This window comes from Hirundo rustica, chromosome 1 (genome assembly GCF_015227805.2).
Source record: "Hirundo rustica isolate bHirRus1 chromosome 1, bHirRus1.pri.v3, whole genome shotgun sequence".
Taxonomy (NCBI): Eukaryota; Metazoa; Chordata; class Aves; order Passeriformes; family Hirundinidae; genus Hirundo; species Hirundo rustica.
In genome coordinates, this window is record NC_053450.1 from 122,116,428 (window position 1) to 122,129,835 (window position 13,408).

General features: G+C 37.0%; 1 protein-coding gene across 3 annotated transcripts in view; it reads left to right on the top strand.

Annotated features, from left to right (window-relative positions):
- The window catches only part of HIBADH (3-hydroxyisobutyrate dehydrogenase), an 84,723-nt gene that overhangs the window by 13,512 nt on the left and 57,803 nt on the right, over nucleotides 1–13,408 (top strand). For all 3 annotated transcript variants that reach the window (XR_009208479.1, XM_040083574.1, XM_058423404.1), the window contains exon 4: nucleotides 1,822–1,943. Coding sequence is in view for 2 of the 3 variants with exons in the window: in XM_040083574.1 (XP_039939508.1) it covers nucleotides 1,822–1,943 (122 nt within the window). In the remaining variant the exon portion in view is untranslated. The remainder of the gene's footprint in view (nucleotides 1–1,821; nucleotides 1,944–13,408) is intronic.

Below are 13,408 nucleotides of genomic sequence, written 5' to 3' on the forward strand. Positions count from 1 at the left end.
TAATGCTCAGAGTTTTTGAATTTGCCAAATCAAAAAATAAATATAATTTAAAAGTTCTTTCTGGCTGTATGTACACTGGTCCTGGCAGGCTGACTAAGGCTGCTGGAAACCTCTGAGGGTCATGTAGGCTTTTTCAGCTATACAGGTTAATAAGGCAAAGGAAGAAACAACAGAAGACAAAAGTACAGTAGATTATCAAAAAATGATGATGCCTTTTTAGGTATCGATTGTACAATATTAAGATGCAGCGATAAGAAAATGGAAGTAGAAGAGAGGGATTTCTGTTGTTCTTGCTATATGAGAGTAATGGTTGCTTCTTTCCCTTACTGTCTGTAGTTTAATTCCTCATAAAGTAGGACTGAGCAGATCTACCCTCAGAGAAGACAGGTAATTGGATCAGCCCCACAAAGCTCAGGAAAGAGCTATGGAAGAACTGTACCTGTGATGGCAGCAGTTTGAAGAGCCATTCGCAGTACTTACTGATGCAGTACAGTCAGTTAATCTCTTGAGTACATAGATGTAGAAAATCCAGAAGGGAACAGAGGATGTGGAAAGCAGTCCTATGCTGCTGCAGTTTTTCAGCCTCTGTATTAAGAGAAGAAAGTGTAATTTGACAGCAGTGAATAATTGTGACTCTGAGTGACCTGGTCCTTGCTGACTGGTTTGATTTTTGTAATTTTTTAAGGCTTTAAAAGCTTTACAGAAGACAACATTAATAATGTGAAGTGTTTAAAGGCTGAGTGAGTCATCCCCTTGTGTTACCAAGGAGTCTGTGCCACTGTGCCTTCTTCTGAACATAAGGGCAGATGATGTAGCACTTTATGTGCTGCACAGGGTTTTGTTTGCATGCATTCAAACCAACTGCAGCAGCACAAGGGATGAGTTTTGTGTGTGTGGCACTGTTTTGAGTCTGGAGTTCCAGTAGGGTCACAATGTATGTATACGTTGAGAGACTATTTCCAGCAATCTGAGTAATTCAATTAAGTGAAATCCGCTGGACTGTCAACAGCATGCAAGGTGCAGTGGATCTCTTTACGTGTCATGAGTAGCTTTAAATGGGATGCCTTTTTATGACTGAAAAATTCTGGTGTTTGATTTAATGGTGATTGCTGGTTGGGTGGACTTGAAATCATGGTGCAGTTCAATGGGAAGAGGGATAAAAATCAACTTTGTTGTTGTGGAGGGCAATAAAAAAGTTCAATTTTTTTAAATTTAAAAAATTTTCTCTTATTTTTTAAAGAGATATACAGCTTTCTGTGATCTACAGTTTGGAATACCAATCCGCCTAGATGTCCTGGCTATCAGTGGGAAAACATTTTTCTCCATGCTTCACCTCAAGTCTTCAGTGGGCTTTTGTGGTTTTAATTATGGTCTTTATGTAGAACAAATTGTAGAATGATTGAAAGAATGCAATCAGACCATTCTGATAAGAACTTAAAATACTGTATATATAAAAAGAACATTTTATTGTTATATATGAAATTTTAGACTGTATTAGCAGTTCCTTAGAGTGTATCTTATCTGTATATTATATACTGCTCAACTTGTGCAGTGGAAGATTTTCCTAGTGCAACCTTTTTGTGTAATTTTTGTGTTCATCTATTATTGGGCTTGGAGTGGTTCAAAACTGCAGTATACATACTCACCAATATAAATACTGAGCAGATTTTGCTCAATAAGGTTTAAAACCAAAAAATGTCTGGACATTTGTCATGCTGATGGAAGCCAGTGCCATGATAATAGTTGCAAATATCTTCTGAAAATAGTAATGATAATAATGATGGTGATGATGATAATAATAATAATAATTCTTTATTCTAGGAAAGTGAAGAAAGGCTCATTGCTAATAGATTCCAGCACTATAGATCCAGCAGTTTCAAAAGAATTAGCCAAAGCTGCTGAAAATATGGGAGCAGTTTTCATGGATGCCCCAGTTTCTGGAGGTAAGTCTCCACCAGCAGTTTACCTCATATTGGACAAGTTGTCTCTTTGTTTGCTGTTTCAATCACCAATATGTACCTTTGTTGCTCTAAGTTGCTTTTCTTTGCTATATGTAGAGTATTCTGTTTTGTTGTTGTTGAATTGCATTACAGATATGTATGTTACTACAGGAGTATTTTTAGGATTTAGGAGCATACTTTTGTGTAACACTTGGAGAAACAGCTTTCTTGGGATATGGTACAGTGGTCCTTTTAATTTAATTTCTTTCATAAAGTTGCATTTTTATGCAGTTATTCACATTCCTTTAGCCTCAATCTGTTGCTTCCTGTTAGGGAAAAACTGGTTGTCATTAAGCAGTTCTGTTGCTTTTTTATTAATTAAAAAGGAGATAATGAAGTGAGGAATATAAAATTTCTTTATCAAGACAAAATAAAGATTTATCTGGTTTTATAAGAGTTGAAGAATGTGGATGATAATTGTCTATTCTTAAAAGTTGTTTTTGATCTCTGAGTATTTAGTCTCTTGTAAGAAATAATATAGAGGAAGGAAGACTTCTCCAGAATACCTAGAATTAGAAGGTGAGGGAACCTCATTTTATTTGGGAAAATCTTGAGGTTTTTACAATCCAGTCTAAAAATTAATGTAACTGGCATTTTGAGAATTCTTTATTTTCCTGATGAGTGTCAGTGATGAGCAAAAACTAACAGTATTTTTTATTTTCAGTTGCGATCTAAGGCAGGATTTGGCTGTATATTAGAAGCCAAAATTTTCATTTCTATTGTGAACAGAAAGTAGGCAGATCCAGGTAAGTGATATTGAAGAATATAATGGAGAAGACAAGATTCTTGCTTCCCAGCCAAAATGTTAAATTCTGTTTTATAAAGCTAGATAGCTAATCAGCCTGGGAAGAAAAACCACAGAAAAATTGTATTGTGGGCAGATTATGTATCTCTCTGATCCCTTTTATAAACACAGCATGGCTTTCTGCTTATCACTTGGGTAATTCTGACCTACTTCTGTGTTTTTTTCTTCAATCCCTTTCTGCCAAGTATGTTATTTTCCTGAGGGATATATTTACATTTTAGAAATGTCTGTAATTTATTTTTACCTGTAAGTTTTTGGTACAAGGCTGACTATAACTACAAAGAAGAAAAGGAAAAGTTTGATTCTGAAAAAAACTTCAACTGTTTAGGGGGTTTTGTTCCTTGAGAAGATGGTAATGCAAAGACAGAGTTAATATGATAACATACAGTTGATAGTGTGAATAGAGATGGCTTTTTTGGTCTTAGTGGTTTATCTGAATACAAGTAACATGGTGACTAGTGTCAGTTACAGATTGAGGGATATCCTGAATAAGGGGGAAAGAATAGACTTAACCTTCTAGTCCTTAATATATTCCTGAAGCCCAAGGAGTGCTCTGTACAAACCACGTTTAAAGTGGGCACTTGCTAGGAATGTGGAGAAGTTGTCTCTTGGAAAAAACCCTTTAATATTGTGCTTTGTTATTTCCATCTTTCAGTACCTAACACATCAAGTCTTTGGGGTATTTTTATATGTCCTGACTGCATTGTTGGCCTACAGACAAAACACTAAATGGAGAAGTATGCTTGGCTCTCTAGAAATTGGCAGGCACTATGCTGTTGCTGTGCAATGCAATAGAGTTGGCAGGAGTTTCAAGGAGAGTGTTTGTGGGACATAGGGAGGAGGAAGAGAAAGCAGCATGCCTGAACTGTCCTCTCTAGAGCTGTCTGTTTACTAGCTGTTGTTGGTGGACAACCCCACTGTGTTTTTAGGTATTTGGGTGTTGCCTGATGTTAACATTCATCTTTGCTGTTTGTGCAGATGAACACGAGTTCACAAACTGTATAATATTTTGAAAATTGCTTGGTCTGTAAACCCTAGGGAGAGAGAGAGCGGTGATTTTAATCCTGTCCTGACATTGCAAATGAACCTTTGGGCATAGCATTAGAGCCAGATTTTAGTGGATTTTGTTAGCAGCCCTGCCCCCAAAAGATTCTTTCTCTTGATCTTTTTCAGATGGGCATGAATGCCAGCTTAGTAGTGCTGTCTTCTTCATATGATTGGCCTACAGCATTTACTTGCAGCTTACAGTCAGGACCCATTAAGTAGAAATTGATGAACCAAGTCACTATAGTATTATTTTGTACTAAGTGATTTCAGAAAATGCTTCTCATCCCCATAGTTGCATGCAGATTATGCTGCTAATGCTGTCTAGAGATAGCAATCGCCTTAGACTGGGATTAGGATCTCTTGCAGGTCCGCATGAGAAAGTTGTGTCATGGTTCCCAGTGCTGCCCTGGTTTGTGACCTCTTTGTGAGCATGGGACAAATGGGGAAACATCTTCAAAATCCCTGTTTACTTAATTTTTTGGGGTTTTTTAAATCTAGACAGGAAAATCATCTCTTTGCAAAGATTGGGTTCTTCATCTTTATACGTATAAAAGTATTTTAAAGCACACATTATCACAGAAGCATATTTAAAACTGACTTCTGTTGACACAAGATATTATTGGCTAAGTACAGGATCTAAATTTAGCCTTCAAGAATTGTGTCAAATTTGTCCTCCCACTGATTTCAGTAGAAGAATGATACAGAATCTCACCTTATAATCCAGAGCTGTCTTCACTAGTGGCTTCACTGACGCTGCTGTAATAGTTTCCTCTCTTTAACTCATTATACAAGATATTAATTTCCTAAAGTACATTGGCTATTTTTTTTTATTTCTAATGTAATTCTATATTGTAAGCATTGTTAGTGTTCAGATAAAACCTTTTCAACTTTTTTCCCCTTCCACTGACTATTTAAATTATATCAGCTCTGTATCTGCTCAAAATACATTGTACTGCATTCTACTGGAACTTCACAAAAAGATGTGACAACTTGATTTGTTTTTCTGGTTTTGGAGGTATGAAAAAAAGTTTTCAACTCTTCTGTAAGTCCGGTTCTTTAAGATCTGATAATGAAACTTTAGATCTTCCTCCTCACTGTATTCTTTAGACAAATGAGTAGTCAGTTAAAAAGTCGGACTGCTAATTGTTAATAACAGCTGTCATATAGAGAACTGTAATCATGCTGAAATGGTAATAAAGAGTAGAATAAAAGATTTTGTTTTTAGAAACTATGCATTGGAGGTAGCTAGAAGAGGTTGTAGTTTCTATGTCAGCTGTCATTTCAAACTGTTCCATCTTATAGTATTGCTTCCATAACTTCAGGTAATCATTAAGTGATAGAAACAGTAGTAGTAACACTGACAAATTAAGACTTCAGGTCACTGATAAGGTAAAGTATACCATAAAGTATAATGTGAGTCCTTGAGAGGTGCATTGCAGACTTGATCCCTGCATGGCCAGATCTCTACATAATATGGAGCAAAGGAAAAAAAATATTATTAATATTATTAACACTCTGAAACACTTTTATTTATTTTATTTCAAAGAGCAATATATTTCAGGATACCAGCTTTTTTTTTTTTTTCCCCCCCTTAGGGCACCTTCCTAAAACAGGAAAAGTAAATTATGTGTTTCTCTTACTTGAATGTTGAAGTCACTTAGTGCTGTGCTTTTTATACGGAAAACAGAGGAGTTAAAACTTTATGCACATCAGTGTTTGCAAAGATGATTTGAGACACTTTCAGACTAGACTAAATAATAGAAATTAGGAATGAGTAGTTCAAACATTGCACCTCTTAGCTTGTAAATTCTGCTGTAATAAAGATGCATAATCAATATCTTTTCCAGAATTAAAGTGATTTAATAGACCTGGCTTTGTTGGGGAGCCTTTGTAGAGCTATTTGAACTGACTCCATTAAGTTGTGTCTGTTTTGTTTCTTTAGCTTTGTGCACCTTTAGAGAAGTGCAATCTTATAACTTTATGGGAGCGGAAGAGTTGGTGGGTTAATTCAATGTTTCTAATTTAATAAACACAAAGAATAAAATAAGGAATGTCTTGAATTCAGTGGTATAGAGATTTGGTTTTCTGGTCTGGTAATGCAATGATTGAAACACTGTAGAGATGGAGCAGGTTCATGAATGTAGAACTAATAATTCTGACCTATCCCCCTCAATAGCAGGTGTTCTTGTTGGTAAGGAAAAACATCTAAAAGCATAGTAGTATTTGCTCCGTTATTGTTTCTAGATTTATGTTTTTATGCTTTATTTTTAAAGCCTAAATGTGCGTGCTCAGAATGGCCACAGTGTTCTCTGTGTTCCTGGTACTGAGCATAACACTTTTACCTCACTTGCTTTTCTCTTCCTGAGTCACTACATGCCTTGTGTATTTTTTTTTTTCCTGACATTTTTCTTAATGTCTCTGTTTACATTTTTGTTGAATGTGTTTGATTGTATTAATTTTTTGTAGAGTCTGTGACTTAGGGATGGTGGTAGAAATGACAATGTGCAAGCATAATACTAAAGGTAGTGTGAAAAATATTACTGAATTATTCTGAAATTTAGATGAGGGAAAATAATGCAGGAAGTACCTGATTATAAAAAAGGGAAGAATTGGCTGCATGGATTTAAGAAAGCTTGAAATGAGGATGAAGAAGTATTTAAAAATCTGAGATGCTTAAAAAGCTTCTGATTTCTAATAACTTATGGTTTAAGTTATATAACAACACTTGTTTGTCAAAATAAAGCTAGTTTAGTAGATCTCTTTTGTTGGAGAGAAGAAAGAACTGAAGATCTTTGAAAGTCTTACACATTGGTAAAATGTGTATTTTAACACAGAGAGTGGAGGAAGTAAACCCTGTGCAAATATCACTATGTTGGCAGCATCTGCTGTTTCAGAAGAGTTAGGTAGTATATTTACATATATGCTGACTTTGCAAGGCTTTTTTTTTCCTGTAAGTCTATTATGCCTCTTACATTCTCTATAAAATAAAATATAAGGTAGCAGAAGGTGAGGAGGAATAAACAGATTTATTGAGAGTATCATCTAAAAATGTTCATTGGGGTGGAGACAGCTAACCTACAATGACTAAAAGGGTGGAATAAATTATTTTATTAAAGCACATTGTATATTTTGGCAATAAAATTGTGTGTAGTCTGGCCAAATAGTGACCAATGTGCAGAGAAACATATCTGTCTCCATTTATTCAAAGGTGTAAAGATGAGTTATTCAGGCCGGCTCAATGTGATATAACCAGGAATAATAGGCTGGAAATCATTAAGGAAAGAAAAATGAGTGCCGTGTCTACCAGGAAAAATGTCCTAATGACATTCTTCATACACTGTGGAGTAATTTCCAAAGGAGATGGTTGAAGCCAGATATCTCAACTTGCTTTAAACTGTACTGGGCAAAGTGCTAGGAACTGTTCTGTAGGGAAAAATCTACAACTGGCAGGAGGATGGCTACATGATCTAATCGGTCTTTTCCATCTCCAGTGTCTACAGTCCTGTTGTGTTCTCACACATGGTGTTCAAAAACAGTTAAAGGAAAACTGTCCAGATGGAAGTTAGAAATCCCTGTGGCACTCTTTGAAAAAGAGTGAGGAATAACTGCAGAGTTAGAGCCAACATTCCTTCTCTCAGTAAAAATGGTTCTAATATTCATGGCTGCATGTGAGCTGTTACCACATTCCTAATAACTGCTCTGTTTGTTTGTGGTTACTTTAATGCTAGTATCTGCCTCTTCCTGTCAAATGTTCTGCGATACCCAGAGTAAGAAAGATCTATGCATGCCAGTCTGTCATAAGTCCTAGGGAATAAAAGTTAATTTAATTTCATTTTTTAATTTTTGGTTGCTTTCTCCTAGGGAATGTTTAAAGTTAAGGGGTTGCAGGTGGTGTTTGGGAATGTTTCTGGAATGAAGTGATGACTTTCAAGCTTTCTACAAAGTTTGTTTTGGTTTTAAGCAATCATGGGCTTCTTTTTCTCTCTTTTTTTCTTTCAATGGAGTGCCTTGTTCAAAGTGTGTATTTTTCATATAGTCAAAAAAACCTAGCATGATTCCTGTGATTTTGGGACAGTGGTGATGATGAGCACCAGACCTTAATAATCCCCAGACTCCATATGAGTCCTAATTTTTCACTGAGGTAAATGTGGAGGGTGCAGATGTAAGTCATGAACCCAGCACCAGGCACACCAGAGTGGGAAATCCAAACTGGAAGGCACCGCACAGAGTAGCCTGGGAGCGCCCTGTACCTACACAGTGGTCATCGGCATGGGGACAGCTCCACCAGCTATGAGCTTTGGAGCTGCCACTGGAGAAAATGTACTTTTCTCTGAATCTTAATAAAAAGCAGTTGTACTTGTAATTCAGTGTCGCCTTAAACAGATATTTTCAGTCTGTGTGTGGAATTCTTATTTTTTGGGAAAAAAAAAAAAAAAAAGTCCAGAGAAGCCTGACTAAGTGGTTTCAGCTGGGATAGAGTTAACTTTGTTCCTAGTAGCTGGTACAGTCCTGGGGTATTTTTTTTTTGTTTGTTTTAGAATGAAAATGAAGTTGATAACACGTTGATGTTTAGTTGTTGCTAAGTTGTGCTTACCTCAAGTCAAGGACTTTGTTTCCCATGCTGTCAGAAAGGAGGTGCACAACCCAGGAAGGAGCATTGCCAGGACAGCTGACCTGAACTAGCCAAAGGGTTATATTCCATTGCATAGAACATCATGTTCAGTATATAAACCGGGGGAATTGCCTGGGAGGGCCTGATTGCTGCTCACATTAGTCAGTGGAGCAACTGCATTGTGCGTCACTTGTCATTCTTGGGTTTTATTTTGCTCTTTTTGTTGCCTCCCTTTACATTGCCATTTTATTAATATTGTTCATTATTATTTATATTATTGTTATAAGTATTACGTTTTCTTTCAGTTATTAAACTGTTCTTATGTCAGCTCATGGATTTTACCTTTTCTTATATTTCTCCTCTCCGTCCCTGGGAAAGGGTGGGGGGGTGAATGAGCGAGTGGCTGCATGGTACTTCTTTGCCATCTGTGCTTAAATCACAACACTTATTTAAATGGACTGGGCCACTGAAGACACAGCCCAACATATAATTACATGTTTTATTTTGTCTCTTATTCATCAAGGGACATCTGCAGATCTTACACTAGATATGTGGAAAGAAACATTAACATCCTGACTGTCTTAACCCTAGGACACATGTTAAGTCTTAGGACACATTTGTGCAAACTGCTCTGTATTGAAGAACACTCCTTTGAAGGCCCTTTAAACACTTAAATTAAAGGAGCGAAAAAGAAAAACAACAAACCCACATGGAGTAAATTTTGCAGGCAGGGACAGCTAACCTTGTCATGTAGTGCAGGCCTTTGAAAGTAAATCACTTGTTGATCCCCTAAATAGCTGCATCCAGAATGAGTAGGAATGAAAGCTGATCTTCTATTGACCCCCATCTGGATGATGCTGGTGTTCTGGGTTCCTTGTGTTTTATTTTTAAAGTCACAGTGATGAGTTGGCCAAGTATTGGATTTATTTATGGCAATATTATCCTATGATTTGGAGCCATTCTAAGTCACTGGGTCATGGCAGAATGTTGTCTTGTAGTGGAGGACATTTTTATGTTTTGAAAAGTGTCTTAAGTTGTGTGAATAAAAAGTGGGAGAATGTTCTAGCAGAAGTAGTCCCTCTGCACTTCAAACAAATACCTGAAAATTATTCTGTATTTGCAGTGTTTAGTGTAGTACTGCCCATTGTGAGACAATTCAGTCTCTATTTTGAGATTTTGTCCTTAGCAGAAGAGCTCCTGGTTAATCCACAGGGAGCACATAGAAATAGCAAGATCTTTTAATTACTCTTCCTCCAACCACATTTTACAAAAACTTGGTTTGTATCATGAAATAAAACAGTAAGAGAAAGAGCATTGCCTTATACCCTTAATAAGCATTTAGAATCCAGCTGTCAGCATACAAACTATTTGAATGTTCACTTTTCAGTTTGTCCATCAGTATTTAGTCCTGTTGGCTCACCACTTCAGTCTACTGAAAAGCGGAGGACAGAGGAGAGTCTTGCAGTTCCAGAGCTGAAGAAACAGTTTTTAACTACAGTTTTCCTCATGCCAAGCACAACATAGGACCTGAAGTGGGGAAAAAAATTATTTACTGCCCTGTATTTGACCTGTAATTTTAACCCTTAAAATTTAGTTCTTATTTTAATTCATTAGTTTTGCTGAGACACATTGTGTGGAATTTCCTAAACCTTACACAGCTTTTACCTGTATCTGTTTGTAAGAAAAAATTAGGAGATGGCTTGATGGAAGCAGAGTAATGCGTGGAAATGTTGCCCTGATGCCATACCTTCAGTTTCTTTTCCTGGCTCTATAAGCAGTTGTGCTTTAATTATTCTGTGTTGTGGAAGAATGTTAAATTATTTGTGCTAAAATGGGGGGAGCAGTGTGAAACACTGTGGAATCCTTTATTAAACTCTTTACATGTTTTAGATCGGGATAGTGATTTGATAGTATCCTGGTAAGTTGTGTGCTGGCAAACTAATGGAGTAAGTTTTTTTTTTTTTAATGTGAACTTTAGCAAGTTGACAGGAATACTCATCTGACATGTAATTATTATCCATTTGCTTTATTTAATGAGTTGCTGCAAACTGTGTAAGATGCTAGTTACTCAGTTACCATATTGTTTAGCCATACACAGTCAGAAATGTGCATTTGGCATTCGTTTTCAATCCATTTTCTGAGAATGTATGGTGGGAATGTGTGGCTTGTGGCTCTTAGTGTGTTTGCCACAGGAAATACAGGGAAAGTCATGTTGACTTTTAGCTTTGGCTGAGGAGTATATTACTTGTGGTTCATTTGTGTTAGATTTCTTGGGTTTTCTTAAAATTGTGGATTTCGGTATGAAACTAACATGGAGGTAATCTGTAGTGACATGACTATACATAGTTAGCTGTTCCAACTTGGTTGAGTTCTGAGGTTCAGTTTTCTGATTAAACTACTTCCACAATTGCTACAATTGCTAGTAGTCTGAAAACAATATTTGGTAGCAGCTAGATGCTTTTTGTCTTGAATAAGGCATTTTATGTCACATGTGCAGGAAGAACAGCGATTTCCTTCCTCTTTTAAAAGTTGAAGGACAGCTGGAGAAAGGAATTTTCAGTATGTTATCAGCATGTGAAACGTCATGGTAGAGCCCTATATAGTTAAACTAGGAGTGTGTCTAACTTTCCTCTTTCTGCCGATGCTCATCTTAGGATTTATATTAGTGGGGAGTTAGGACTGATGCTGGGGCAGTGGTAGGGTTTTGTAGCGGAAGCACTAAATGAGAAACTGATGTGAATTTGGCAAGCAGGAGAGTTTCCTGAGATAGAGCATCCTCCTAACAGCTTCAGCCTGAATCTTGGCTGCCTCAGAGGGCTCCCACCCCATCCAAGGTGGAAGTTCCTGCAGAGAGCCCTAATAGCGTCCCTCACTGCCTCAACAAATTGTGTTAAGGCATGGAACCTAACTGCTGTCAAACAGTGCAATAAATTCCTTCCAGGACCAAAATGAACATACTTGATCACCTAAATGCATCATTTCAGTTCCAGAACAAGCTGGACTATAGAAAAACATTACTATTAGTAGTGCAACAATTGGCGTGTCTGTTAAAGAAGATATTGGTTAATCTGTTACTGTTTGGTCGCTGGTACATTTTTTCCCTCTGTGTTAATATGCTTAGCAATTCTTAACACTAAATGTGACTATGTGCACTTAGTATGTTTTCTTTAGTAGACAATTACACCAATCTTGAATGGAGCATTTTTTTTGGTTACTGGGGTAAAGGAATCTTAGGAGATTGAAACAGTAGGCAGCAAAGCTTGTTAAGGAGGTTTTTATTTTACAAGCCCTCAAGAATTCAGAATATGGCTTGCTTACTGTTTTAAAAAGTCCAAATGTCCTTATAGACTCCATTTCAGAGCCAGCATCAAATCTATGCTATACTTGTGTAAAAATCCAAACATGCACTCTTGGCTGTTACTGTTTACCGAATCAGAACCCTACTGTTTCTACTTGCACTGTATCTAATTTATCGTAAGTGACCGCAAAAACTAGAATTATTTATATGTTGGCACCTAACAGTTCCACTATAGTTAAGGGTCTGTTGGCATTTCCATTATAAACCTTCCTTTGAGAGGTTTATAACTTGGCGGTTTTACTTTTGCTTCAGGCTCGAATGTGCCATTTTCATCCAAGCACAAATTCTTCTACAGAATTTCATTTAAATTAGTTTGGCCATTATTTATTTTAGAGTGTGTATGTTGGGGAGTGGAAAGGAACACACTATTTAATTTTGGTTTCAGAAGCTTTTTGGTCAGACTATATAATGAAAGAAAAATGGTGCTTTTTATTTTATTTTGTGGAGGCTTAAACCTTCCTTGGATGTGTTGGAGTTACTAAGCCCATGCTTTTTCAGGTTTCTGCCAATGCTCACATGCAGCACATCCACTCCCAGTCATTCCCCCACCCATCTCGCCTGTCTCTGCCCAATGACATGCTTTGAGGAAGCATCCCCAGGCTTCTGGTAGAGGAAGCTTTTTTGGGGAAGTGGATGAAGTAATATACAATGGGTGTCCTGTTGAGAGGCCTTAGGCCAACCAGTCCAACCAAAGGAAGCAGATGGAGCTTAATTGGAAAAAGACGGGCTGAGTGTAGTTGTCAGTCAGATGCAACCCTATGTGGTTAAGAGTGGCATTTCCTATGGCTCTGCCATTTCTTGTGGGATGTGTGTAAATTACTACTTGGGTGCAGTAATGCTCAGAGCCTGAGAGAAGTCTCAGAAGTCTCAGAGCTGCCGTTTTCCCTTGCTCCTGAGCACTGAACCACAGAAGATTTCAACACTGTTTTTAGTCAGAAATTCTTGCCATAGTACTTTATTATTATGCTAATTAAATTCTTGCCACACGACTAATAGGTATCCATAATGTTTCAGTACTAATCATAGTAACGAAGTACCACTGTTCTTTTGCATAGTGACTTAGTACAAAGAAAGGAAATGGTGTACAGAGAGGTAGAAACTTTTATTAGACCAAATAATACAGCTGAAAATAGAAAACAAGTTTCTGAGTCAGTTCTTTCACCACATTACACAAGAAGCAGTAAAGTACAATAGTGTTTGTTGGTTTTTTTTCCTTTGCTATTGAATTACAAGAAAAAGCTAGTCAATGGAAAACAGAGTAGGAAGAGAACATGTGATTTGGCAGCTTCTTGTATACTTGTCCTTTTGGGATCTTTTTATTTCAGGTAATACATACAGATTACTGTTTGGACAGACAAGTAATGAAAGTGCTTTGTTATAGTTTGTCTTCTGTTTTATTAGCAAAAGGTAAAAGGGAAGCATGAGTGTAATTGATTTTGGCAGCAGATACAAACAGCTTTTTGCACCCTAAAACATTAGATCCCATTGAAGTATTTGAAAGTCTTCTCCATCTTGCTTTCCTCTGTCTAGTTACAAAGGTTATTGAATTCATAGGTCAGACATTCCAAATTTAAAATGTTTTAGGG